This window comes from Daldinia caldariorum, assembly GCF_022478825.1.
Source record: "Daldinia caldariorum strain CBS 122874 unplaced genomic scaffold F4812scaffold_9, whole genome shotgun sequence".
NCBI classification, from domain to species: Eukaryota; Fungi; Ascomycota; class Sordariomycetes; order Xylariales; family Hypoxylaceae; genus Daldinia; species Daldinia caldariorum.
Window position 1 is genome coordinate 712496 of NW_025953045.1, and position 25298 is coordinate 737793.

Below are 25298 nucleotides of genomic sequence, written 5' to 3' on the forward strand. Positions count from 1 at the left end.
GCGGGACTAATCCGCATCGACCAAGCATATGTAAGTATGTATATCATGAATACGTGCGAGACCTGAGTTACCTGCTGAAGTAGGTAGGTAGCATGTATGCTCGTACATACCTAGTATCACGTACGTACGCACGCACAACCGAGACCCCACGGATTTATCGAGGGTAGCACTGTCTCCCGGTAATAAACGTTGCTCCAATTACTCAGATAACACGTGTGGCAATCGAACAGGTAGGTATAGGATAAATATAGCCAGGTCACCATCGAGTTTTCTCCAACAGGTACGTAGTGAAGAGAAGATTTATAATGATTGGGATGCCGAAAAAAAAAAGTACAATACGACCAGCCCAAAGTGATACTAATGCAAGGATCCAACCACTTTAAAGTACCTAACTTTAGCCTGACCACCACTCCGTTATACTTCAGCAAGAACGGCTTAGACAGGGGTATCTTGTTCGTAGTAGATGGGCTGGGCCAAGTACCTACCTACCGTCCCAGAAATGCGGTCCGATGTATCCCATTTAGCAATTACCAATCCGCCATAAGCGTCGCAAGCAAGCATGATAGTACGCGTCTTTCACGACAGGCTGTGCAACAATAAATACCCCGGGAGCTTATGAAGCGGGAGTCATCCTTCATTGTCGAAGGGTTTTGCTGTGGCGACGGCGTCTTCATCCGTGCTGACTCTGAGGCTGAACAGATGCTATGATAAGGGGTATTCGGCGGAGTGTACAGTAGCATACCTAACCCAAGCATCTGATACGACAACCTACCTGGCAATATCAGAACATGGACGAGATACTATGGCACCTAGAAGTAGCTGAACAGAAAACCCATGCCGATATTACTCTGCTCGGCGTCAATACCTGCCTAGATATCAAGGCAAGGAGGGTGTGATGAGAAATCAGACGATCATAAATTTAAATGCGCGAGAGTACCTAGATAGGCATCTATCTATATAGCTATGTGCTCGAGGCACCAGTATCTCTCAGAGACATCTCGTCGTCAGCAACTAGCACTGCGATCCATATATGTAGATCGCGCCGCCTCAAATTCCCTATGACGCCTAACGGCAGGCAGTCATACCTTATCCGTTTCCATGCTATCGAAGAACCATATCGTGACTCTTCCATCGTAACGACCCTATCTGTCGTCCCCTTGTCCAACTGGATAGTCGGTCCTAGACGTATTTACTCCCCAAACCACCTCATCCTATGCCCTTCCCTTACTTTCAATATTAACGTACCTAGGTAAGTACCAGTTAACCACCCTTCGAAAACCACGAGATCTCATAGTCATCTCGTTACCTATGTATATAACCGAACCGTAACTCCACACCCCTCTGCTTACTTGGTATCCCTAACTCGAAAAGAAAAGAAGAATAAAAGTGACATTGATCACTGTCGTGTAGTTCGGCGCCTCTTCCTGCCCTTGGCGTTCTGCACATCAGGCCCGCTGCTCTCCGGTTCGAAGTCCGCATCCGGATCCGCTTTGCGCTTGCGGCCGCGGCTGGGCTTGGGTAAAGATGCTGAGCTTGGAGGCGAGGTAGAGGCTTGCGAGGAAGCTTGAACGGTAGCCGAGTTGAGAGTCATGCTACTCGAGGTACTAGGGCCGATAGTCTCCTGGGAGGTATGAACGGCTAAGGCATCTTCGTCTGCAGCGACTGCCTTGGGTCTGGCGACTAACTTAAAACGGATAGGGCGGCGAGGAGGGGAAGGAGCTTCCTCCTCCTCCTCCTCCTCATCATCATCATCATTATCATTATCAGCATCCTCGCCACTATCGACGCTTCTATCGTAGACCCCATCGGCCTTTCCAGTCGCAGCAGCATGCTCATTCCCAGCATCGTAAGCGCTCGAAAAGGTAGCCGCAAAGCTATCGTGGCTGCCGTGCATCTCCTCCCACCGCTCCCGCCTTCGCCTGATCGCAGCTTCGAGTCTCTCGTGGTTCTCGCGCATGATAAGCACGTAGTCGAGCGCTTCCTGGTCGGGGATGCCCTCGTCGCCAATCTGGGGCTGGTACACCTCTCTCCACGTCTCGTCGTCTTCCGGCTCGTAGTAAGGGTCGTCGTTGTCCCAGCCGAACTCGTGTGCGCTGTTTCTGAACCAGGTCTCGTAGTCGCCGTCCTCCTCGAAGCCGCGGTAGTGAGGGTGTGGCCAGACGTTGTTGACTTCGTGATTGGAGGGCCACATCGCGGTTATTCCGGCAAGTATGGTGTTCTGACGCTGTACCGGGTCCTCGATGGAGGCTAGGTATCTGTCGATACCGGGCTGGTCGCCGTTGCCGTTAACCGAGTTGCTATTATCCATGCTGGAGAGCTCGTCTTGGTCTTGATCCTCCCAGGCGTCGGATTGGTTTGATGCCTCGGGATATTCTTCGTCAGCGACAGCTATGCTCTGATTTTCGTCGTGGCTATCGTAACTAGAATTTGCCTCCTCTAGCTCAGCGAGGGGGGCAAGTGGGTGCTTCGCACTCGCAAGATCGGTCCAGACGCGCTCTTGGTCTAAGTTATGAATAACTAGGTGGCTGCCGTAATAGTTTCTCTTGGCAGGAAGGATGATAGCGACGGGTTGCTTTAGGGTATTGGCAAGGCGCTTTAGTTGACGGCGTTGTCGGATGGTCAGTTGCTCGTGGAAATTCGGGTAAGTGCACCGCGGTGACTTGCCGGGTTGATGATAGTCTATGGCAATATCCAAATCCCCCAGAGAAAAAGGCGGCTGCGGCTGACGCACGGGAGGAGGTGCCGCCGGTTGCTCTGGGGGGGATGGCACGGCGTTGCCATCCCTATCGATACTTCAACAATAGGTTAGTGTTTGCTAGGAATAAATAATATATCCTAAGAATAATATATTATCTCCCAAGTATAAACTCGTCCATTAGGTACTTCGACTCGAAACCACCGATTCCCAAGACAAATCACCAAGCAAGAAAAGCAAATTCTAGGGTATTACTCACTAGTACTCCCACGGATTATGGTTTGGCCACCGATCTGTAATCGGCGAGACCGGTCTTATATCTTCGGAGATTTCCCTCGGGAAATCTCTATCAAACTCGGAATCCCTAGTGGGAGGACCGGAACTCTGCAGTTCCGAGCTCTCTTCCGACTCAGAACTCGCTAGCGACGATTCTGAAGATAGCAGCATCTTAAAATTGTTAGTTGATCGATTGTTAGGTTGGGAGTAATATGTGGTTGATTGTAGTCGTGTGGTGAGGGTTCAGGAATATATAGCCTTTTTGGCTTGCGGCATTTCAATCAAGTGTGATAAATATTTGCAGCGTGTAGGAAAATAAGATGAATCGTGTGTGTCATGTGGTGAATATTGAAGTTGTGATGTGTTGAAGTACGTTACTTGCCTCGTAGCACTCAGGTTCTTCCCTGGGAAGTGTACTTGTAGTTGCAGGGTCTTGGACTGGTTTAGGAAGTAGAAGTAGAAATAAAGGTAGGAATAGAAGAAATAGAAGGAGGAAAATAGAAGTAGGAATAGAAGTAGGGAAAAAAAATTTCAAGTTTTCTGTTGTAATTTGTGTTGTAATAATTTGTCCTCGTACTTTCTTCAAACTCTGGTGGTTAGATGAGGCTGGTTAAGTACCTAGGTAGGTAGGCTTCGTTACCGGTCCTAATATTGAACTTTAAGAGGAGGCCACTTTCCAACACGAGGCACCAAAGGTTTATCTATAGTGTTATTTTGCCCTAAATGCCCTCCAGGCACCACCTAATTAATACACATTAAAGATTTGATTCTCCCTGAAGCGCATATATGTGGTAAGTTTGGTAGGTATTATGCAAGATACCTAAGAGATCCCTATAGCGTGGCAACATGTCACTATAGAAATAAAAAAGATGGCGTTATTCATAGGTCGCATTCTATTTAAGAGATATATATTATATCGTTCAGCACAATAAGTTCGGCCGTTTTGTAGAATCTATTCCGAAGTCCCAACGAAATCCCAACAGAGTTGAAAAGGATAAATGCGTTGCTATATCTGACGCGTCAGGGATATGCGGGGATACGAGGCTTTACTGTCTATACAAACGGTAGCCAGCTCCTTGAAATAGGGGAGGGAGGGTAAGGCTTTCCTAGTTCAATCCGATATATTATATGTATGACCCTGGGACTCATTCTATACACGATATGTAAAAGTCCCAAACACAATCAAAGAATTCGCAAATACGGTTATACTGACGGGCAAAAAGAGAGTATATTCCCTGGGACTAGACAAGTAGTATAAATTCTAGCGTATACTTCCTTCCCCATAAGTCGACGTACACCCCAGGCTCACAAGAATCAACTAGAGGAGCCTGTAAGTTCAGCAACAAGTTTCAGCAGTTCAGCCTCTATTTCAGCCGTTACGCCTTTCGGATAGTAATGAGACTGTGGGTGCTGGCGAGGTAGGAGGGGATCTTCATAGTCTCCTATAACGGCATCGTTAGTAAGCAAGCCAGAATAAAAACATAAGTATAAACCGGGAGTACGGAAACAAACTCATGTTGAATTTTTGATCAGTAAGCCTGGCTCGCGCGAGATCTAGCTCTTCCCTAGACCGCTTGTCGTTCCAGGTGCCTCCTCGGACATCGGAGGATTCTGGGGTAAAGGCAGCTTCACTAAAAGAGTGAGTGGGTGTGTGAAGCTGGCCGGGCACACGGGAGGTGAGCGGCCGAGATGAGCTAGGCGTGTTGCTCTGCATAGCTTCTTCCGAGTACGTATCTTCTAATTTGTGTACCTAGGTAGGTAACTAAAGCACGGCACCTAAGGCACTTAACAGAATCAAGGTATTTAAGTTACTATAGCCTTACGTTAGCCATAATACTATATTAGTCTCTTTAGTGAGGGTGAGGGTGTCGGGGGATTTACTAGAATTTTGGCGAGTATATTAATATGGACAGTTGAGCTTGCGATATCCTAGAAAACGTTAAGGCTGCCGTATTGCGTAAACAGAAATAAAGAGGTACAAGGGTGCTATATGTTACTGAGCAAATTGCTCCTTGAATACATTAACAAAATAACAATAGTATAAGAGGAAAAGAAGCGTTGATGTCTGCTATGTGATATAATACTTTAGATGTTGGCCGATAATGGATCTGATGAGGTACGGTTTTAGGTACAGTTGTAGTTCAAAGTTCGGGCGGCAACAGCCGAGCCCACTTAATAATCTTGACGATCGTTATCGTGATTGGCTTCGTTTCCTTGGTCAGGCTGTCAGGTCATGGGTCATGCTGCACTGTAATGTAACGCAAGGACAGCAGCCCCAGATTAGGTAAGCTCTACATAGATACCTAGGTACTAGTATTGTACCTAGCCGGCCTAGGTACCTTTCCTGCTGTTACCGAGTCCAACTCCCCAAGGTCAAAACATCGGTGTGGAACTTGACCGACGTAAGGGGGCCCTTTATGGGGTAAACTTAATTACAGGTACACTGCACTCACTGCACTTACCTAAAAACCCAGTAAATAAAATAAACTCCGTTTTCGCGAAAAGCGAAAAATCTCCCCGCCTGTCTTCCCCCTCCCAATCGACGGAGCAGATAATAATTACAATCTTATATATACCATTGCGTATAGAAGCCAAAGAGAAGACATAAATCATTTCTCATTCTTAGATTTAATTTCTAGTCACGAACACCCACGTCCTTTAGATTCGTGTCAGCGGTCCTTCCTGCGTTCTAATATTATAGCTTACCCTACCAACCTACCAACCTACTTAGCTACGATGGCTAAGAGGATGACGAGCAAGGTCCCCGATGCCTGGGAAGACGACGATTGGGAGGCCCAAGCAGATAAGGCTGCCACAACCAAAGACGAATCGACGTCGACGTCGCAGTCGCAGTCGCAACCCCAACCGCGACTAAGCAAAGCCGAACGTCTGGCGCAACACGCCGAGTCCAACAAGAAGCTCTGGGAATCAGCGTATGTCCCCTCATATATATACCTATACCTATACCTATACCTATATATATACCTATATATATATATATCCCTACCCAGGTACCTACGATATCTACACAGACAGACAAACTAATCCACCCCCCTTCCCACCCCACAGCGAAGCCCCCCCCGGAACATTCCACTACCTCGCAGCGCGCTCCGACCCGCCCCTCGCAACAGGCTTCAAGCCCGCGGTCAAAGTCCTCAGCCGGAAACCCACGCCGTCGTCGGGGGACCCCCACAACCGCGACGGCGACGACGAAGACGACGAAGACGGGAAGAAGACGCCCCAGCTCACGCCCCAGGAGATCCAGCTCAAGCAGCAGCGGGAGCGCGAGGAGAAGCAGCGGCGGTACAACGAGGCGCGCGCCAAGATCTTCGGCACCAGCACTACACAGAACACCAATTCCAACGCTAGCGCCGGCGTGGGAAGCTCGAATCCGTCCTCGGGCGCTTCGACGCCTGGCGCCGTGACGCCGCCTCGATCGGCTGAAGGACGGGGCCCGCGGGGTAGAGGGCGAGGTGGAAGAGGAGGAGGAGGAGGGGGACATCGGCATAATGAGAGCCGAGGTGAACGGGATAGGGGCGATAGGGGGGACAGGGACAGGGATAACAACATCCAACGACCTGGTAGTCAAGCTAGTGGTGGACGGGAACTTTACGACCCGAATTACTCGCCCAAGCCGGGCTTCCAACTAGAGCGCCGAGCCAACAGCAACAGCAACAACAACAACAACAACAGCGACGGCGGAGCACCGCTATACCGGCGTTCGACGCCGCGGGACGAAGAACAAGTCATACGTGCGCCGCGGGGACCGGACGGGAGCGGAAGGGGAGGATTCGGGTTTGCGAAGCGTGGCGCCAAAGGCAGCTGATTTGATGTAGGATTTAATACTACTACTTATACGCTGCGTCTAGGTACTACAAAAATGATGATAGCTACCTAGGTACCTAAGCTACCAGCCGCCGCCGATCTTGCCCGCTAATTGGACGACTCTCTCCGTGCTGCTCGCCGCCTTGTCCTTGCCCACCTCGCTTACCACCTCGCGATAGCTCGTATATACCAACCTATCGACGCCTATGCCCGTCGTGCCCGCCCAATGCGCCAGGGTATCCCGAATATATGACGGGGAAATGCCGTCGACCGTATCACTTGGCGCCCGACCTCCCCCGTTTTCTATGCCCGTGTTCACGTTCTCAGCCTCCAGATCCGAGTCGGGGTCTTCAGCCGAAAAGTATGCCTCGTCCACTTGTGCCAACCACTGCTTCTGCTCCTGAGGCCCAGGCTTCGCTTCCAGGCCTCTCCTCTCGATTACGATCGGATCGTCGACTTTGATCTGCCCGCCACCGTTGGTGCAACCTCCGGGACATGCCATGACCTCAACATAGGCATATTCCAGTCCCGCCTGCTTGCCCGCTGGTCTCCGAGACCCGGTGACTTTTGCGCCCGGCATCCGCGACAGTTTCGGCGGCTTCAGCCTCCGCACTAAATTTTGAATATTCCGGAAGCCGTAATATCTCGCAGCCTTGAATATCGGCTCGCCGGCCGCCGAGGTCACCGTATACTCCACAACATCGGCATTCCGGCCACGTACCGTCTCGATTTTCGATCCCGGATACCGCGCGGAGACGTATTTCAGTGTATAATATAAATTGCCCCCCGAAGTCCCCGCCAGCGGGCTCCCTTGACCTGTCCGCGACCGCGGAGGAAAGAGGAAGCGTCTTATCGTGGGATCAGGAAAGGGGGTTTGAAGTGTGGTCGAAATAGGGGCCTTGGGTAATCCGAAGAAATCAATGTTCCTCGACTCTGTCAACATCAGAATCTCTTTGCTCGTGATGACACAATCCACATCCCTCACGCCCCTACCAGGCTGCCCGTTTTCATTCCACACAGCGTCGGTAAGCTCCTCGCGGCTCGCCTCCAGCTTCTTGTCGAAGCACGGCATTACAGCCAGGTGCCATATCCGATCGGGAGAGATCCCCAACGTCCGGCTTAACGTGGTTTTTAGCAGCGTGCCCATGAGCGCCTGCGGCGACTTCACCCTTGAGATGTATGGCAGGACGTGCGGATGCGTCTTCTCGGCATAACATACCCACCCGGGACAACTCGACGTCAAAATGGGCTTCGAGACTGTGCCCTTGTCGCTTAGCGCCTCCTCCGCACCTAGTACTAAACACGCCTCCCGCGCCGTGTTCGTGTCGACGACCCATTCGAACCCGTTATTCCACTTGCCGCCCGCGCGCAACCCTTCCGACCCGATCAGCAGCTGCGATATCATGCGCCCGGCGTCCCGCTCGCTCACATCCCGCCCCGCGACCGCCGCCAGGCTGGCGCGCGTCTGCGGCGACACGCTCGCCACAAATATCTTGCTGTCCGGGTTCTCGAGGCCTTCGACCCCGAAGCCTCCATCCCCGCGCCGCGTTATGCGCAGGCTCGGCGCGCCGTCTAAAACGCTAAGCAGCTCCGAGTGGCTCTGCAGGCTGACGAGCACGGCCTCGGCCGAGGTCACGCACCCGGAGCAGGCTAAGCAGTCGGTCAGCGAGATCTGCGCGGGCCCCGCGGCGCCAGCGCCGGCATTCTGCGGGTGCTGGCCGTCGAGAATGACTTCGTGCTCGAGGTCGCTGGAGGTAGGGGCGGGGGCCGCGGGGAGGGTCTCGACGGGTTTGATGCAGGCTACGCCGGGGGATATGAAGTCGTTTAGGTCGTCTGCCGAGAGGATCGCCGACATTGTGGGCGGGTATTATTGGAGGAAAAGGAGTGAGAGGCGTTGAGAAGTTTGGTTTGGGGGGGACAAGTCCCCTGGTTTATTTATATGGCTCCGGCGGTTGGGTTTATTTAATAAGAGGTTAAATTGCCTATTTCTCGAACTTTGGGTCGGGGAGATGTAACTTTTGATACGAAGCGGCGCGACTGGAAGACAACCCGGCGCGGGGGGAGACGGGACGAGTCGAATCGATGGAATGAATAGATGGATGGATGGATGGATGGATGATCGATCAAAAGGATGACGATGGGGATGTTAAGTCGTCGTCGTAGTTAAGAATCTACTTGATTTATTCTCTCTCTCAATTCTAAAACTCGTTGTATGAACGAATAATAAATAACAAAAAGTAAGTACCTAACCTAAAGTAATTGGAGATTTGTCGCATGCCAGAAGTTGTAGGTAAGTTGCTTTGAAATCGGCGAATTTTTGTTAATGCGAAATCGGCTCCCTGGCATTGGATGCTGCGGGTCCGGGTGGCGGTTTTAACCCCCCCTTCCCCTCCAAACTAGTGTACCTAGGTATTGTACCTATCACTCATGTAAGCAAGCATATGTTTTCCGCGGGGTTACCCTGGGCCTTACTGCCTTATTTATAAACACCGTGTGAAGTCTAGATATGCCGTACTGTACCAAGAAGATTGTATCTACCTAACGCTAAGAAGCCGATTGGTGAAAGTAATATCGCCAAACGACTTGATAGTTGTACTAACTATAGCTATAGCTATAGCTAGGAATAGGCTGATAAGTTAGATAGTTGTGACCTTGAACTATTTCTAATGTGGCTCTTTAGTGATTAAATAATACCTAAGTTTAACAGGTAGTTAATTGGTTTTGAACTTCGACTTACTTATAGGTAACTAGGTACGTAAGTTATCTTTTGTCATGCTTTGTCTTTGGACATAGGTATACTTCTATACTCCTATATCATCAACTACCTGTTAAAACCAAGTTGTTTTTACCCATTGATATTATGACAGCTATAGGTTTAAACACCAAGTATGTCTTGTGTATGAGGGTAATTTGTATTTCATGTGAATTATATTCACTATAACACAAGTCCCAACTATACTGTCTCAAGGACTGGGAGACTATTTCTTCTTATAAATCGTTACGTTATAGCAGAGGGGGAACAGGGGCATCTAATATATATACCTAAGGTACCTTATATAGTCTCTGGTTCCACGTTTATAGGATGAAGCTACCCGTTAGGCTGAATAAGACATCCGACGCTACGGTTCAACTGAGTCCAGGTTGTTACGATTTCACGATAAGCTATTCTCTGCTACTCTGAGCACGATTCTTAAATTAGAGTAAACATTCATGTAATAAAACTTATCGATTTCACAAACTGCAGTAGTACTGATATGCGAATGCTACTTCCAGTTACAGAAGAGAATTTTATGATGGGAAAAGGCGAGGAAGGCCTATATTCCATTTCCTATTGTCATAACATGAAAGCAAAAGCCGGTCCAATACCATTATATAACTTGATTTTTGGTAGGTATCTGGATCTGTTCATAAACTGAAAAAGAAAAAAAACGAAAAAAAGTAGTCGAGTTCGCGGGAAAGCATCCGCCATAAAAGCGTTGAGATAATCTCATTGCACCCAACATCTGCAAAAGACCGATTTACCCTATCGAATTTCTATTCATTCCTGGATGTCGAAGTTGATACCGTCGAGGTAGCATTTTTTGCGTGCGCAACTATTATTCGACAACTTCATCTCAAAAAAGCAAACTCCTCCTCCTAGGGCAGCCGATCCGCCATCTCATTTCGTTAGGGTTGTTCGTTGTCGTATCGGCTTAAATAGGCATCACCCTTAACTTAACACATCTCGAAACAGCATTCGCAGCACTCGGCGCAGCACTCGCATCCCTCTTCACAGACGAAGCAACAGCACAGCGCTGCCAGACAGCCTTGGAGACAGCCACCACCACCCGACTTCCTCTCTTGAGGGGGTTGCTGCTGGTACTGCATCGGCGGTTGGCCCGGGGGTGCGTTGTAGTACTGGCCTTGAGGAGGGCCATACGCCTACAATTCGATCGAGTTAGCTTTCGAATCTTACAATTTTTATTCAGCTTGTCACAAAATGGGTCGCTATTAATATATAGCGACCAAGGTGACATCTAAGCTGATATTGCGTGCTAACCCAACAGTTTGGAGACCGCGGGGTGCAGCGCAAGCTTAAGACGTTGTCTTGGCAGGTGTGTCTCGATGTCTCAATGAAATTGTGACACGCCTATTCTTAAAAAAACATTCAGGTAATTTACTAAATTGCGACGTACCTGCGGAGGAGCTTGCGGCGGGTAGCCTTGAGGTGCGTAACCCTGATGAGGGCCTTGGTAATAATCTTGACTAGCCATCTTTGATGATTTTTGATTGACGGATGGATGGATGTAAGTCGTGTATGGGATTCTGCAACGACAAGATTAAGGTTAGCCAAGAACTATAGCGGTGCGGTCAAGGTCAGGGAAAATCCGCCAAGATCATAAGCTGGAAAGCCTCAATCGAATCATCATCATCATATCATCATTAGCTGAATGCGCCGTACGTACCTTGATTGGATTCGAGGATGTTTTGCTCGCGTCTAGGCGCCGACGACAATGAGATAGGTTGGACTGTTTCAAAAGAAACAAAACGAAGGGGAAAAAATTGATGATGACGACGAAAAAGGTTGATAATAATTAAGATCAAGAAGTTCTGGAAGTTGTAAATGAATAAATGAATGGGAAGAAGGCGGTGGGTCGAATATGTAATGCCAAAGTACCGAACCTAAGATCGAATTTAGGTACCTACAATTATTGAATGTATTCCTAAGGTACCAGATACATTCATACCTGAAAAAGACCTGAAAAAGACCTGTAACTGCAGATGAATTAAGATCGGATGGTCATGCATTCCTTCTTTGGAAGAAGTTTCAAGGGATACGCATGTACCTTGGCTGTAAATAATTGGAATTGCTAGGTACTACTTTCCGGCGCTTTCTTTTACTGTCTCGGGTGGTTACTACATGTACCTATTGCCGCCGTTGTAGCGCAGCGCGGCTATACGGCACGCAACTCTGTGTGGCTCAGCCTTTATCAACGTTAGCAGACTAGCTGGCAGATTACGTGTTGTATGTAGAAACTTGTACCTAGGTACGTGGTTCTTTTGCCTCCTAACGCCTTCGCAACGCGTCATATCTGAAACTCATAGCCCCCCTATCCGGGCAGCTACCTAAGGTGGTCAAACACCCAAGTACGTGCGTACCATAAAATTATGGTGGTGCAGACTCCCTCGCGCAACAGCATCATCTCTTACATACTAATAAGTAACCAGTTACGTGTAACAAAGAACGAGCTAACCCGCCGTACCGTTGTCGCGTGCAACTACCTACACACAGACCGCCGCTTAACTCCTTGATGCTAAAAGCTTTCGAGAGATGGTGTACCTAGAGGCCTCCCACCTTTCATCAGCCACGTACGGGTAGCATGTTACGTTGGCTTAAGTGGCAGTGATAGTGACAGCGGTATTATACAATAGGTACATCAGAGAGAGAATGTAATTATTCCAGGTTGTTTTTTACTGCCCAAATGCCCACTGGGTTTTACTCATTTAAGCTCGTACCTCTAATGGAAATAGTACCTAACCTAAATCGCTGAGAAAGGTTAAGAATGACCCGGAATAGTTACGAAAAAGCCATCTCGTTTTTGCGCTAAAGGCCGAGATATCCGTTCTATACGTGGTTTAGGTATGGGTATATCCTAATATGAGTACCTAGTAGTTAGGTACCTGATCTAATAATAAGTGTTACCTAGTACCTCTACACATATTCTTTGTTACCTAGTACATACTAGTATATGACCTGGATCTATCTGCCTGTGCATATAATTGGAAGATAATCGGTCCAACGACTTGCCAACGTTACTACTTTACTGCATTTAAGAGAAACTAACGTAAGGCACCGCTCAAATCCGGCGCATCTTATTTCTCCAAACTTCTAGTAGGACCCTGAATGATGTATACCTTGTACGAACAAGGTACCTAATCTAGAATGGAACATCGAAAAGCAGGTCCAATCACACGTAGGGCTGAAATATGGATACCAACCTACATCTAGTACCCGTCTTTGATCTGAACACGCTGAATACGGAATACTTTTCTTGAATTCTCGTATATATAAAAGCGTAGTTTCTTTTTTTTTTTTTTCTTATTCAGCTAACTACGAAAAAAAAGTAACAAAGAAATAAAATGAACTCTTCTCGACGGAAGTTTTCGGTAAGTTGTTCTCAACTGCTTCTTGTTTAGGTAACTCTCCAAATCAACGGTTGCTGTCATACTCGTCGTGACATCGTTTTGTCGGCGAAGATAATAAGTAGTAAATAAATTACTGATCTAGCTGCACATAATTGGCAGGGAACAGACCAGAGTTTCCCTTGTAGTGACCGAACCACCAGTCCTCATCGGGGAACTCAAGATTGGTAATCTTAGCTCCCTCAGGGAAGCTCAGTTCTATCATGCTTGTCAGTTATGCACGTCTTATCGATAAATAATTAGATGATGGTTGCTTACCATTGTCCTCGGCAGCCTCGTAATCGAACTGGGCTGTAGCGGTGTGTCCACCGCCCGCTGCTGGCTCGGGTTCAGCCTCGGCGGCAGGTACAGGCGGAGGCGCTTGATGGCTGGCTGTAGGGGCCGCAGCTGCTTCTTCCGCTTCGTCGTCGACCAGTTCGACGTAATTGCTAGGGAATAAGCCAGTCTCGCCTCGAGCGTTGGTACCCATCCACCAGTCCTCGTCCACCATTTCTATGTTAGTGACGTATTCGCCTTCGCGAAGCTCTAATTCGTTATCCTCGGCCTTCTCGTAGTCATATTGGATTAGGGCACGTTTGCCTCCGCTAGAAGCCGCAGGTGCTTCTGCCACTTGCTCGTGACCAAATTGAGCTTCTGCAACAGCTGCAGCAGCTGCGCGAGGATCGTGGGCATCCTCTTCAGCAGGTAGCTCTTCCTCCCTGGGGAGTTCTTGCTCGATCGGTCGAACGGGAAGCGAACGGGGAGGTTCATGCACCGGCTCAATCTCAGGCTCAGGCCCACGCGGGACAGGCACAGCCACGCGAACAGGAGACGGTTCTCGTTGGTATTCCTGCTCCTGTTCTCGTTCGGCCTCTTCTTCCTGATCTGTAACTGGAGGAGGGCGTGGGGGCATACCGGGAAGCGCGACACCGCCCGGAGGGGCACCATCCGAAGGCCGGGAGGCTAAGGGCGGCGGAGGCGGTGCTCGCTCATTATCCTCGGCAGGGGATGGAACCTTTGGCGCTGCCGGGGCGGGCGAGATGACTTGAGTTGCCTCCTTGAAACGGTCTCGTATGGCACCAACGCTTCCCGCTGGAGACGTCGGTGCCTCTTGGCTAGTCTCCGTCTCGCCAGTCTTCTGCCCCGGGATGCCGCGGCTGAATGTTCCCGTCTGAACAGGTGCCCAGCTCTTTCCTTTATAACCGCTCTGCCACCCTGCTCCTCCGCTATTTTGCTGTACGACGGGTGCCGCTGGAGGGTTGCTGATTCCAGAAACAGAGCCTTGTTTAGCCTTCTTTTCGGCCCAAATCTGGGCAGGCGTTTTGCCTCCTTGATCAGCGAATGTTCGACTGGCCGATCCAACTGGAGGTGTGGCAGGTGTTGGGGAAGGGCCTCCCAAACCCAATGCGCCAGGAGTAGGTGCCTTTGTGCCTGTGAATGTAGATGCGCCACCCCATTTCTTTGCCACCTTAGGCTTGGGGAGTTCTGTGATACGCTCGGCTTGGCTAAACACTGCACTTCGTTCTGCTAGGGGCTTTGGCGGTTCATCGGCTTCAGCTGCAGGCTCAGATTCTGCAGGCTTCTGTGCCTTTGCTCGGATTGCTGCAATGTCAACCTTGCCCACGGGCTCATAAGCGCCCTTAACTGGTACTGGTCGGTCGTCTTGCTTGTTCTTTGCTGCAGCCCGAATAGCAGCGATATCCACCTTTCCAACAGGTTGGTATCCGCCTCCGATTACATCCCTAGGCCTATCGTCTTGTTGGCTCGTGCCGTTGAATCTTGAGGGCTCTTGCTTCTGGCTTGTCAACTCGGCTAAGTTAACCTTGGTTGGCTTATAGGCCGGCTCCACCTTTTCAAGCTCGGTCCGCGAAACTTGTGGTGCGTCCCCCCAGCCGTCGTCATCCTTCTTTCGTAGACTCGCGTTTCGTGCAGCGACTATTGGGTTACTGGACGAGCTGGAAGTTGTAGAGAAGACAGGCTTCGACTTTACTGGAGGGGGACCTCCTCCAGTCTGCACAGGTGCACTTCCACCGGCTGTATACTTGGCACCGGACGCATCGGCGACTTTCTGAAGAATGTTCGCAGGTTCGAGGTCGGTCTCGGAGCGAGCTGTGATTTGTACGTGGTATCCCTGGTTTTAGTCAGTATTATATCTGGAAGACTACGAGAATTCGGTTTACGTACGTGAAGAACTTTAGAAACAGCATTTAAATGACTCGTGAAGTAACCTTTCGTCCTCTCGGGAACACCTCCACCGCACTGCAAAAAAATATTTAGCTAATTCACTTTGAATTCTCGACTAAAAAGAGTGAGGGTAGACAAACCCATGCGATTAAGGCATACTTAGGCAGACCTGTGTTTGGGTCTTTAACCTTAAGGAAGGCGAATTGGATACGACCTTCGCTGAAGTCCTCAATAAGATCCTCTAGCTCACCAGAGCCGGTTGACTGAACCTTCAAAATACTTTCTTTGTTTCCGGTATCTTGGAAAGCATTGGCTAAGGGGGCTTGTACGTAGAATAGAGCCCATTGACCGTATGTAGAAGAACTACCAGAAGGCGGAGGAGGGGCGTTAACAACACCCTGGTAACTACTCTTGATCGAGGGGCCGTTTATAGAAAGATTTAACGAAGCCATTTTCAGGGGGAGGAAAGGTGTTGTAGAGCAGTCGGTTCCGTTTATCTTCGACGTCGAACTTCAACGGGAATATTTGAATACTAGTTAGGTGCCCAAATAAAATACTAGAATAGTAAAAGTGGTTGAATAGTTGAATAGTTGAAAAGGTGAATAGTGTCACAAGGAGTAAAGTTGAATGAGTGGGGGTGATGTCACAGCAACCGTAAGAAGAAGGCCAGGGGGTGAGGGAAGAATCGAATAAAGTCGTCGACTAAGGATAGTTGACACCTATTCTCGATGGCCGGGTTTTTGTAACATTAACATCAATATGCTAGAAAAGAAAGAAGAGAGAGGAAGTTCTTCGCCAGTTCCAATTTATCGATAGTTTTCAATTCGTGCCTGGCAGCAATTGCTGCTTATTACATAGTACGAAAGTGGAAGTGGGCTGTGTTTGGTTTTTGGTGCCCGGTCCTCGGGGTCACCTTCAAGCCGCCATTATGTAGACGGGTACCTTACGTAGGTGTATGCGGCCAGACCAATACAACGAATACCTACCTGTATTCAATGGTGAATTAGGTACAGTTCATTCATTAGGTACCTACCCCTGCTGCTCTGATACCTAACGGCCAGGCAGCTCAATTACATGGTAGTACAATACATCCTTCATAACTCATAATTTGCACTAAATTATTCTAACGTTGTTATCCACCTTCTATTCGCACTAGGTATTCGCATCGTGCATACCTAATCTCTAGTGTTACTAGCTAGCCTCTTATCGCAAACAAACGCGGCCGCCAATGCCAATGCCTATGCGCGCGAGAAAACATCCCATCACTGGAAATAATTTGGAGATTGCATATTGATTGTTGGCTTGTCTCAGCTCATCAGCCTTTTTTTCTTCTTTTCCTTTCGTTGTCTTCTCCTTCACCACTACGATTTGTTTAACCCTCCTTTATTATTCAACCATCCTACTTCATACGCCAATTAAAGTCACATTACCATCGGCGTTTAATTCCTCTTACCTGAAAATACTCAAATCCTGAATATTGGCAATCGTGGGAAGTTGCGCCTAAAGCTCAATCGTTGTCCGTTCTCGCTCCAGCGCGGGTTCGCCCCTGTTTACGCCGCCCAACTTTTTTAATTCTTGATCTTGACATTTGAATGTTAAGTGCGATTCAAGATGGTGTTGTTATCGGATTCGTCTTCAATTAGCTCGTTATCGTCCGACTCACCTGAAGCCGACAATGATTTCGATGATACCGGTGTGGTTGACGAACCAGCGCCTCCTCCATTTAAGCGACAGAAACTAGGCGACGGATCGAGGGCCTCTTCTTCTGTTCATGTAGAGCCCGAGCCCGAACAAGAATCAGATCACGATCTCGACGGCGACATTTCGTCAGACACTTCGGGCGACATACCCAATTCCCCAATTAATGCTAAGCTTGATGAGGACGAATTCCAGGAACAAGTAACAGTATGTGCCTGGGACGGATGCAGAGTAGGCGACCTGGGAAATATGGACAAACTAGTCGAGCACATACACAATGACCACATAGAGAGCCGTCAGAAGAAGTATACTTGCGAATGGATCGGTTGTCCTAGGAAAAGCTTGCCCCATGCTAGCGGTTATGCATTAAAGGCCCATATGAGAAGCCATACGAGGGAGAAGCCGTTCTATTGTTATTTGCCTGGTAAGATTATCAAACTTCACCTTAAGAGAGACAGCGACTGACAACAGTAGAATGTGACCGTGCGTTTACAAGATCCGATGCATTGGCGAAACATATGCGGACAGTCCACGAGACTGAAGCTTTGCGACCATCCGATCCCGTACCCAAGTCTATGCAGACCCAGTCTGGTCCTAAGTCTGGAAAGCTCAAAATCATCATCAAGACGCCGCAGTCCCACTCGGCGGGCCACGACGATGCTGTGGACGATGGCGATACCGGGTCCGATATGACGGACTTCTTGACACCGTTGACGGAGCAACAGGGGTTCTCTAGCAAGGAGCTTACCATGGATACGAAGTCTCTTTACAAAGTATGCGTAGCAAATCTTAGGTGGGTAACGAAAGATAGCGAGGCTCTGAAGCGACAATGCAAAGAAATGGAGGAGATATACAGGCAAGAGTGGCTAGAGAAAGAGGCTCTGTTGGACCAAGTCATACAGATCGAGGAAGACTGGTGGCAAAGACGTGAATTGGTTCTTGAGGCAGAGGCACAGGCTCGGATAGCTAAGAAAGGAGAGGAGAGCGCGGCGTTGGAAGATGCTCAGGATAACGCCAACGGTTCGCAGGTAACCGCGGCTAGTTTGGGTCAGTTTACGGATTAAGGGTTTCTAGAAGATGCCCCTTTTTAAACAATTAAGCAGGTAATGCCACACAGCCTCCACGTCTATCCATGGATTAGGTATAGGGGTAGGTATAGGGGAATATGGAACTCAGGAATAGTAGTGCAGGGGAGCACAAGGTCTTAGGAATTGCTCTTAGGAATTGCCACGGGTGCGTCCTCGAGCCCCCATGGGGATATAATAATACATCTGATAGCGATGGCGTTATCAGTTTAGCGAAGTATACTGAATTTCAGCTTCATTCTATCAATGCCCATACATTAGGTACCTGGCACAAACCTGCCAAGGTTAGGTACATACTTGGGTGCTATACTACCTACCTAGGTTATTCTGAGTTAACTCCATGGGCAACAGTTGAGGTGATAATCCGAGACAAACTATGAAGTTCTTTTCGTAACTTGTATTTATTTGTACCTAATCGTAAGACTAAAAGTCTTGTGTTGTTTGCTATAAATATTCGAATATGTGCTTAATACCCTTATGGCACGGCTTGTAGTTATTCATTCAATAATACTAGAAAACTAAGAAGCAAACAAAAATGCAATTCCCACATATATCTTAGGTAAGGTTATTAATTATATTAACTACCTGAGTAATTATATTAACAGCTGCAACAAATCAAGTGACCGCCTAATGTTAAGGGATAACAAAGGCTGTAAGGGATATTATATAACTGTCTTTGAAAAGAGCCCATATATAAAAAGCACCCAAAATGACGCAATCGTTCTCGGAGAACTTGGAAGTTCGAACGGCGCTAGTTAATAAGACGTGCTAAGTAAAAAAGGTAATCAACTGCCCCTCCATTGGACAATAATCCACTTTCAACCTCTAAACTTCTTAGCCGGCGAATCCATCGGAGGGGCAAACTTATTAAAGTGCTTTCCCCAAAACACCACCACCAACATTATCTAAGGTTAGGTACAACTTATTAGCATCGGCGCCTGCCTCTCTCCTCTTTTCTTATTTTTCGTACTCGACATATACCTAAACGCGACACAAAAACCAGATCCCTACAACTTTCCAGTAGAAACATATAATCGCCAACAAACGACAAAGATGGGGTTGGTGAAGGAGATCACGGCCCAGCACGAATGGGAGACCTTCGTCGGATCGCTCCCCAAGTCCACCCTCCTTGTCATCTTCTTCCACGCGCCCTGGGCCGCGCCGTGCGCGCAGATGGCCAAGGTCATCGAGACCCTAGCCAGCGACTACTCCGCGAAGGACTCCCCACCCACGAGCTGGGTGTCCATCAACGCCGAGGAGCTCAGCGACATCTCCGAGATCTACGACGTCGTCGCCGTCCCGTACGTCGTCCTCCAGCGCAACGACCAGGTCCTCGAGGCCGTCAGCGGTAGCAACGCCGCCGCCCTGCGAAAGGCCATCGAAACGCACGCTCCCCTGAATTCCTCTACCACCACGACGGCGGCGGCGGTGGCGACTAACGGCAACAATTCGGCGGATGCCGCGGTGGAAGGAGGATCGGTTGAGAAGAGCGAGGAGGTGCTGTCCCCCGAGGAGGAGCTGAACAAGAGGCTTACGGGCCTGGTCAACGCGGCGCCCGTGATGCTGTTCATGAAGGGCACGCCGAGCGAGCCCAAGTGCGGGTTCTCGCGGCAGCTGGTGAGCATCCTGCGGGAGCGCAGCGTCAAGTACGGGTTCTTCAACATCCTCGCCGACGACGACGTCCGGCAGGGCCTCAAGAAGTTCGCCGACTGGCCCACGTACCCGCAGCTGTGGGTTTCGGGCGAACTGGTTGGCGGTCTGGATATCGTGAGTTCTGCCTCAGTACCTACCTAACCTATTCTATCCTATGCTATTCCCTAAAGGAGGAGGAGGAGGGACATTAGAGTGTTGGCTAACTTTGGTTTTGTCTTGCAGGTCAAGGAGGAGCTAGATAAGGACCCCGATTTCTTTAAGAACTTCAGCGTTCCGAGCCAGAATGGCGCTGCCGCCACTGCTGCTTGAGTATCACAGCAGGAGGATAAAGGTACTGCGTAGCCGGGTGGTAGCCCTAGGTACATATGTACTACCTTTGATCTGAGTATACGCTGGGCATTTTATGCCACAAATGATTCCGAGAAACTCTTATGATGTAAAGCATCGAACGGGTGGATTCCCTACCTAGGTAACTAGGCTGCGCCTTGGCGGCTTTTGAAGTCCGAAAGCTTCCTTTGGAGGTTTGCAAAGTCTATATTTCGCGATATATTCTCAAGGTTCTCTCTCCTATGCTGAACGTGGAGGTCGAGAAGGTCGGTAGATCCGCGACATACTACGATGACGAGTGGATATCACAGGGAGCCAGAGTTAGTTCCTCGACCTAAATACCCTAATATGAATGAATTAAGCCAGTAATCGTATCCGTTGCATGGGTTTGCTAGCCCCGAATTATAATTATGCACTTTTTCTGTAGGCTACTTAGGGAAGAAGCACTGTAATGTTTCTTTAGGGGTGTAGAGGTGATAGGAGACAGAATCTACACTGTTATGCAAAAATTATTACAACGGGCTCCGAAGGCATGCTAGAAATTACATTTAAACTCCAGAAACCGATGTGCCACATAACATATATGATCATCACTTTCAAACCAAGATGGGGAGGGATAAGTCGACTATGAGGACAAATCTGATTTTCTTACGATGCCATATTTTACTAGAATATAAATCGCGAATACCCACCTAGTAGGTCTGCTTCGTTGTAATCTCTTGTAAATAGAATGGTTTGATATTGGAAACTTGGAAAAGATTCTGATTAGGTACATTAGGTACCTGGTATATATAATAGAATATGTAAAGCAAGGTATATATACCTTATACTATAGGGGGTATCGTAGGTATCTAAATGGTCCTTTTAAGCTTTCGAAACATCCCTGTCGTATATTTCAAGTAGGTTAGGTTAGGAGGTAGACTTCCTCACCCCTCTCCGTCATTCTCCAACCCGAGGAAAAAACACCTCATCCTTCGGCGGAGCCCCCTTCCTCAGCTCCTCGTCCGGGAACTCGCACAGCCTCCTCGCGTCCTCGGGCAACTCCCAGCGCCTCATGACATCCGCGCGGGCGAGGAACTGCATCGCCATCCCGGCCTCCGAGTGCCAGACGACGTGGCAGTGGAACAGCCAGACGCCCGGGTTGTCCGCGACGAACCGCAGCAGCGCCCACCCGAAACCCTCGACCGCCACCGTGTCGCGCTTCAGCGGGTTATCGACGACGACGGCGGCGGCGCTCGAGTTCGCAGGGTCGAGAAGCCCCTTCCCCTCGGGCCGGAGCCCGAGAGCCGCGTACCCCGGGAAGTAGCCGTGGCCGGCGCCGAGGACCCAGGTCTGCGCGCCGTGCAGGTGGAACGGGTGGCTGTTCTCGTCCATGTTCTGCAGAATGATATCGACGACGTCGGCTCCGGCGCCGCCGTTGTGGGAGATGACGAGCTCGGAGGCCGGGTCGAACGCGGTGTCGAGGATGCCGGTTCGCGCGAAGGACTCGTTGTTTTGCGCGAGGCCGTCGAGGATGCGGTGGAGCGTTGGGGATGTCGGGTCCGGGCGGAACGAGGACGAGTTCATGACGCCGCGTTGTAAGCGCCAGTCTCCGATGGCGAGATTAACGCGCAAGTACCACGAGTGGTCGGCGGACATGGGGGCTGGTTGTGCTGGGGAGGGAGAAAAGGAGGTTGTGGAGCTCATGTCTTTACATATTGGGAGGTATTCAAGGTGTGAAGCCGTAGTTGGCAGGGGAGGAGGGGACGTGTGGTCATCATCCCTCTTTTTATCAGCATGGTAGCGTACAATGGCTTTCGCCTCGTCAATGCCATTCTCTGGAAGCGTATGACTGGCAAAGCAGGAAGTTATCATCCTGGCTCGAAGCCAGAATGCTTCGCTTCCGGGCCGATCTGCCGTCAAGACTGTACTGTACCGTTGCCCTGGGGCGATTACTAGCGAGGACCCAGCTACAGGCTCGACAGTAGTACCGTCTACTTCGATAATCGGTAGGGAATCGTGCCCATCTACTGCAACCTGGAGCCAGGCGAACCCCCCAACGTTCAGAAATCGTAGTCTATGGCCCTCGCCAGAGGCTAGATCCAAGCTGGGAAGAGGCCTCTGCAGTTCTGAACACTTTCTATTGGGATGATCCGAGCAGTCAGCTTGGTTCACGCCGTTAATCAAAGCCGTATTGGGTATCGGCGCATCCTCGACGCCCGGAGATAGCACGTCTCGCATGAGTCCACTATCTAAATCGTAGTACCAGTCCTGGAGTAAGACTACGCGGTCTGACGAATAGGGGACAGGCTTATCATGCGTTGCTTCGTCTCGACCATGGATCACGAGAGGTCCCACGAGTCCACTTAAGGCCTGGACGCCCTGGTGGCCATGATAGAAATCTGCGTGCTGAATCAGTACCTCGCTCGTGACATGAATACTACGTAAAGAGACCCGCGAGGTCTCGCGTCTGTTGGTGAGACTATACGTACAAGTGCCAGATTGCCCGGTAACGTTGAACCTATAACGATACGAAGCGCCAGGAACAATGGGACATTGAGTAACGCCCGCAGCTCCGTCCATCCAGTTCGTACCGTTCTGAAAGATTCCGTGCCAGTGAATAGCAGTGGCGTTGGAGGCATTGTTGTGAACGTTAACTTCGATAACGTCGCCCTCGTTGACCTCGACTAGCGGCCCGGGGAACTGGCCGTCTATAGTTATCATTGGCTTTAAAACTCCATCTGGTTCACCATCCTTGTCGATGATAAGCCAGTCATATTTCCGCACTTGGTTCGGGGCTTCAAAGTCCCAGTTGGGATCCAATATGTAGTCTTCGTCCGGACGGCGAAGAGGAATGCTTTGTGCTACTGCTAGAGGAGACGGTTTCTCGGGATGGGGAATATCCAGTGATAGCGTTACCCATGCCAAAGATAAAATACTGCCGATACAAGCGAGAGTAAAGGCAATGACCGACCATCGTGATCGACGTTGGCCAACTGCTTGTGCTTTTTCTGTCACATCTACGCTATCGTGACTAGATGTGAGTAGTCTGTCTTGTTCTTCCGTTTCTCCTTCCTCGCAGTAAGCGACGTTGTCACTTTCGCCTTGCTCGATACCAGAAAGCCGATTTCTTGCCTCGTCGCGATGGATTTTCTTCGGCGATAGGGACTGTAATATGCGATGGCCGACCATTCTCTACCGTAGCATTGGAAAAAAAAATCGAACTCAACACCGAGGCTTAGGGATCTAAGCTACTAGTTTATTTTTTATTCTTATTTTTTTTAAACTCAAGTAGCATTATGAATCATCGCCCGAAGTATTTGAATATCGCTGATTCACCACTTGAGCTGACCGAACCCAATTTGACTTCAGGGCTTATCTGTATTAGTAGCAAGCCAATTCATATGTATCCGCTAAAGGTATTAGTATAACGCAATTTTGTTGGCAAGTCTTCATCTTTACTCTATTGCTTGTATGTGTAATGTTTTGTAGTGTTGTGCGACGAGGCGAGAGCGCAGTACATACTATATCTAGAAAACTAGGCTGAAGATCCCATGTGCCGATTGCTGCCATATGATTGGATCTCGACATATACAAATGTAACCTAACCTCATCCACTTACGCTCATTAGTCCTCGCCGCTCGAAGGCGCAACGGACCGGTACACTAATCGCCGAAAGTACCATGTCTTCGGCGCGCTGATGAGGTGATAAAATCAGTAGCATATAGTAGATGCTATAGACAAGTTCGGATGTCGTGTGCTTGGCTCTTATTTATTTTTACCATAGTCCATAAGCGTCTCCGCTTCTTTCGTCTTCCGTGCTCACTGCTTCATCCACACTATATGGACTGGTTGATGGAAGGATGTTTAGAAATTTACGTATATCGAGAAAGTTGTATACCACTAGGTACTTAGGTGATTGTGAATAACTAAAATCGTATTTGCAATTGATAGAGTTTGCGATTCTAGGTTACCTAACCTTAGGTACATGTAGGTACCCACCTAGGTAGATGTTAAGAAAGTGCCTACCTGGTATTTTTAGACACGGCTACCTAGTTCATCCAAACATCATGCTTAAATAATAAGCTTTAACGGTACCTAATGCTTTTTACATAATAATTTTATACACGTCTTTACGTGGAAGCAGAGAGAATAGGCAACCCACTAACATACGTACCGCGGTGCCCGATATGGCTAAGCGCATACAGATTACCTGCCTGTATTTGCTGACGGCTTTGAGGAAGGATGACTCACTACTATCGAATTCAGAAATTAAGAACGGTAGCCTTGCATTAACGACTCGCATATCGTGGGTAATGCCGGGTATGCCAGACTTTATGCATTAACATCTCAGGTCAAATTAATTTCTGATTGGCCGAGAGCTTTCGGCCGGGTTTTTTAGGTGGATGTAACTAATTGTAACATTTCTTCCTTATTTCTTCCTTTACCCCCCACTACCCATCTTTGGCTTAGCTTGAAGCGTAATTCGTCCCGCACCTCTTCCATCACTCTTTACCATCGCAACCCTCACTATCCCATTCCCATCTCACCTACACCCAATCACTTACACCTAAAACAACAACAACAACCTTTCTCCTTCTCTCGACCTCTTCCCGTTCTTGATTCTAGCCTTATTCTTCTCAATTTATTTTCTTTTTTGGTAGAGAAGAAGCAGGGTAAAATAACTGCAGATTAAGGCAAATAGTACTTTGCCACTCCCATGTGCAAACCGTTGTATTGTATGCGACGATTGTACTCTCTCTCTTATTTGCAGCAATATTATAAATCACCAAATGTAACTACCTAGCGTACCACAAACTAGCTGTGGCGAAAATCTTCTCTACTGCTGTACGTCGACCCGGATTCTCTCGTATATCGTCGTCGAATCGACTATGAGTTAGTAGCTTGTTCGCTTACCAGAAAAAATAGAGCATTATCAATAACTGCCCACTTTACGAATCGTTTGTACGTCGTGACCGCTCTATCCGAACCAGCTTTACCAACGTCTTACGAGAAGAACCCAACCGTACTCCAAGTCGAAACTTTTCTAGTAGGAAGATTGTACTTCAGATTTGAGCAACTCAAAACACTATACAAGAAGATAGCAGTGGTCGTATCTAAGTTGAGGTCTATTGCTCAATCGACTCTAGCTTATTAATAGAAGGGTTACGCGGCTTATAATCTTCTAAGATACTTCGCCGGTGGTTTCTTTTGCGACATTATCTCGATTACATTAGGATATTGTCGATATCAGATCTGCATCGGCCCGTCACTGCTCCACTTCGAGCATAACGATCACCTTGGTTTAAACTAGACCGGAAGGTTTACGTTCGCGATATCATTTAGTCGCGAACATCGTATTTCCACGTCTTACGTACCGAGATTCTGTGTTTCATTGGTTATTATCACTGGCG

General features: G+C 48.8%; 9 protein-coding genes across 9 annotated transcripts; 3 read left to right on the top strand and 6 right to left on the bottom strand.

The window, feature by feature from the left end:
- Nucleotides 1–1396: 1396 nt before the first annotated feature.
- Nucleotides 1397–3142, bottom strand: F4812DRAFT_459631 (uncharacterized protein; the record flags this gene model as incomplete). Its single annotated transcript, XM_047937584.1, has 2 exons — nt 1397–2792; nt 2955–3142. The coding sequence occupies 2 exons, from the start codon at nt 3140–3142 to the stop codon at nt 1397–1399; spliced, it is 1584 nt and encodes a 527-aa protein (XP_047789841.1).
- Nucleotides 3143–3841: 699 nt separating this feature from the next.
- F4812DRAFT_400215 (uncharacterized protein) lies at nt 3842–5104 on the bottom strand. The gene is made up of 4 exons (XM_047932206.1): nt 4853–5104; nt 4484–4782; nt 4185–4413; nt 3842–4121 (listed from the first exon to the last, which is right to left on the bottom strand). Exons 2-3 carry the CDS (start codon nt 4683–4685, stop codon nt 4286–4288), a joined length of 330 nt encoding a protein of 109 aa, XP_047789842.1. The 5' UTR covers nt 4686–4782; nt 4853–5104; the 3' UTR covers nt 3842–4121; nt 4185–4285.
- A 351-nt stretch (nt 5105–5455) lies between these two features.
- F4812DRAFT_400242 (uncharacterized protein) lies at nt 5456–6838 on the top strand. Its single transcript, XM_047932207.1, has 2 exons — nt 5456–5904; nt 6041–6838. Exons 1-2 carry the CDS (start codon nt 5708–5710, stop codon nt 6795–6797), a joined length of 954 nt encoding a protein of 317 aa, XP_047789843.1. The 5' UTR covers nt 5456–5707; the 3' UTR covers nt 6798–6838.
- On the bottom strand, nt 6642–9215 carry F4812DRAFT_429906 (cytosolic Fe-S cluster assembly factor nar-1). Its single transcript, XM_047934309.1, has one exon. The coding sequence runs from the start codon at nt 8649–8651 to the stop codon at nt 6879–6881; it is 1773 nt and encodes a 590-aa protein (XP_047789844.1). The 5' UTR covers nt 8652–9215; the 3' UTR covers nt 6642–6878.
- Nucleotides 9216–9978: 763 nt separating this feature from the next.
- F4812DRAFT_429908 (uncharacterized protein) lies at nt 9979–11675 on the bottom strand. The gene is made up of 3 exons (XM_047934310.1): nt 11242–11675; nt 10972–11101; nt 9979–10717 (listed from the first exon to the last, which is right to left on the bottom strand). The coding sequence occupies exons 2-3, from the start codon at nt 11047–11049 to the stop codon at nt 10511–10513; spliced, it is 285 nt and encodes a 94-aa protein (XP_047789845.1). The 5' UTR covers nt 11050–11101; nt 11242–11675; the 3' UTR covers nt 9979–10510.
- Nucleotides 11676–12860: 1185 nt separating this feature from the next.
- Nucleotides 12861–16129, bottom strand: F4812DRAFT_400278 (uncharacterized protein). The gene is made up of 4 exons (XM_047932208.1): nt 15283–16129; nt 15143–15217; nt 13238–15089; nt 12861–13177 (listed from the first exon to the last, which is right to left on the bottom strand). Exons 1-4 carry the CDS (start codon nt 15592–15594, stop codon nt 13053–13055), a joined length of 2364 nt encoding a protein of 787 aa, XP_047789846.1. The 5' UTR covers nt 15595–16129; the 3' UTR covers nt 12861–13052.
- A 10-nt stretch (nt 16130–16139) lies between these two features.
- F4812DRAFT_429910 (uncharacterized protein) lies at nt 16140–18409 on the top strand. Its single transcript, XM_047934311.1, has 2 exons — nt 16140–17264; nt 17315–18409. The coding sequence occupies exons 1-2, from the start codon at nt 16754–16756 to the stop codon at nt 17902–17904; spliced, it is 1101 nt and encodes a 366-aa protein (XP_047789847.1). The 5' UTR covers nt 16140–16753; the 3' UTR covers nt 17905–18409.
- A 153-nt stretch (nt 18410–18562) lies between these two features.
- F4812DRAFT_429912 (glutaredoxin) lies at nt 18563–20528 on the top strand. Its single transcript, XM_047934312.1, has 2 exons — nt 18563–19692; nt 19801–20528. The coding sequence occupies exons 1-2, from the start codon at nt 18979–18981 to the stop codon at nt 19885–19887; spliced, it is 801 nt and encodes a 266-aa protein (XP_047789848.1). The 5' UTR covers nt 18563–18978; the 3' UTR covers nt 19888–20528.
- Nucleotides 20529–20560: 32 nt separating this feature from the next.
- On the bottom strand, nt 20561–23811 carry F4812DRAFT_429913 (putative multicopper oxidase). Its single transcript, XM_047934313.1, has 2 exons — nt 22377–23811; nt 20561–22286 (listed from the first exon to the last, which is right to left on the bottom strand). The coding sequence occupies exons 1-2, from the start codon at nt 23074–23076 to the stop codon at nt 20845–20847; spliced, it is 2142 nt and encodes a 713-aa protein (XP_047789849.1). The 5' UTR covers nt 23077–23811; the 3' UTR covers nt 20561–20844.
- Between the last annotated feature and the right edge of the window lie 1487 nt (nt 23812–25298).

Coding starts and splice junctions, on each gene's coding strand:
- F4812DRAFT_400215 (XM_047932206.1), bottom strand. CDS start 4,685: ATGCAGAGCAACACGCCTAGCTCATCTCGGCCGCTCACCTCCCGTGTG. Junction 4,414..4,483: donor TGATCAAAAATTCAACATGA/GTTTGTTTCCGT, acceptor ATGCCGTTATAG/GAGACTATGAAGATCCCCTC.
- F4812DRAFT_400242 (XM_047932207.1), top strand. CDS start 5,708: ATGGCTAAGAGGATGACGAGCAAGGTCCCCGATGCCTGGGAAGACGAC. Junction 5,905..6,040: donor AAGAAGCTCTGGGAATCAGC/GTATGTCCCCTC, acceptor CCCACCCCACAG/CGAAGCCCCCCCCGGAACAT.
- F4812DRAFT_429906 (XM_047934309.1), bottom strand. CDS start 8,651: ATGTCGGCGATCCTCTCGGCAGACGACCTAAACGACTTCATATCCCCC.
- F4812DRAFT_429908 (XM_047934310.1), bottom strand. CDS start 11,049: ATGGCTAGTCAAGATTATTACCAAGGCCCTCATCAGGGTTACGCACCT. Junction 10,718..10,971: donor CGCCGCAAGCTCCTCCGCAG/GTACGTCGCAAT, acceptor ATCGAATTGTAG/GCGTATGGCCCTCCTCAAGG.
- F4812DRAFT_400278 (XM_047932208.1), bottom strand. CDS start 15,594: ATGGCTTCGTTAAATCTTTCTATAAACGGCCCCTCGATCAAGAGTAGT. Junction 15,090..15,142: donor CTGTTTCTAAAGTTCTTCAC/GTACGTAAACCG, acceptor GACTAAAACCAG/GGATACCACGTACAAATCAC. Junction 13,178..13,237: donor CGAGGCTGCCGAGGACAATG/GTAAGCAACCAT, acceptor CAAGCATGATAG/AACTGAGCTTCCCTGAGGGA.
- F4812DRAFT_429910 (XM_047934311.1), top strand. CDS start 16,754: ATGGTGTTGTTATCGGATTCGTCTTCAATTAGCTCGTTATCGTCCGAC. Junction 17,265..17,314: donor GTTCTATTGTTATTTGCCTG/GTAAGATTATCA, acceptor TGACAACAGTAG/AATGTGACCGTGCGTTTACA.
- F4812DRAFT_429912 (XM_047934312.1), top strand. CDS start 18,979: ATGGGGTTGGTGAAGGAGATCACGGCCCAGCACGAATGGGAGACCTTC. Junction 19,693..19,800: donor TGGTTGGCGGTCTGGATATC/GTGAGTTCTGCC, acceptor TTTGTCTTGCAG/GTCAAGGAGGAGCTAGATAA.
- F4812DRAFT_429913 (XM_047934313.1), bottom strand. CDS start 23,076: ATGGTCGGCCATCGCATATTACAGTCCCTATCGCCGAAGAAAATCCAT. Junction 22,287..22,376: donor TACCGGGCAATCTGGCACTT/GTACGTATAGTC, acceptor TTCAGCACGCAG/ATTTCTATCATGGCCACCAG.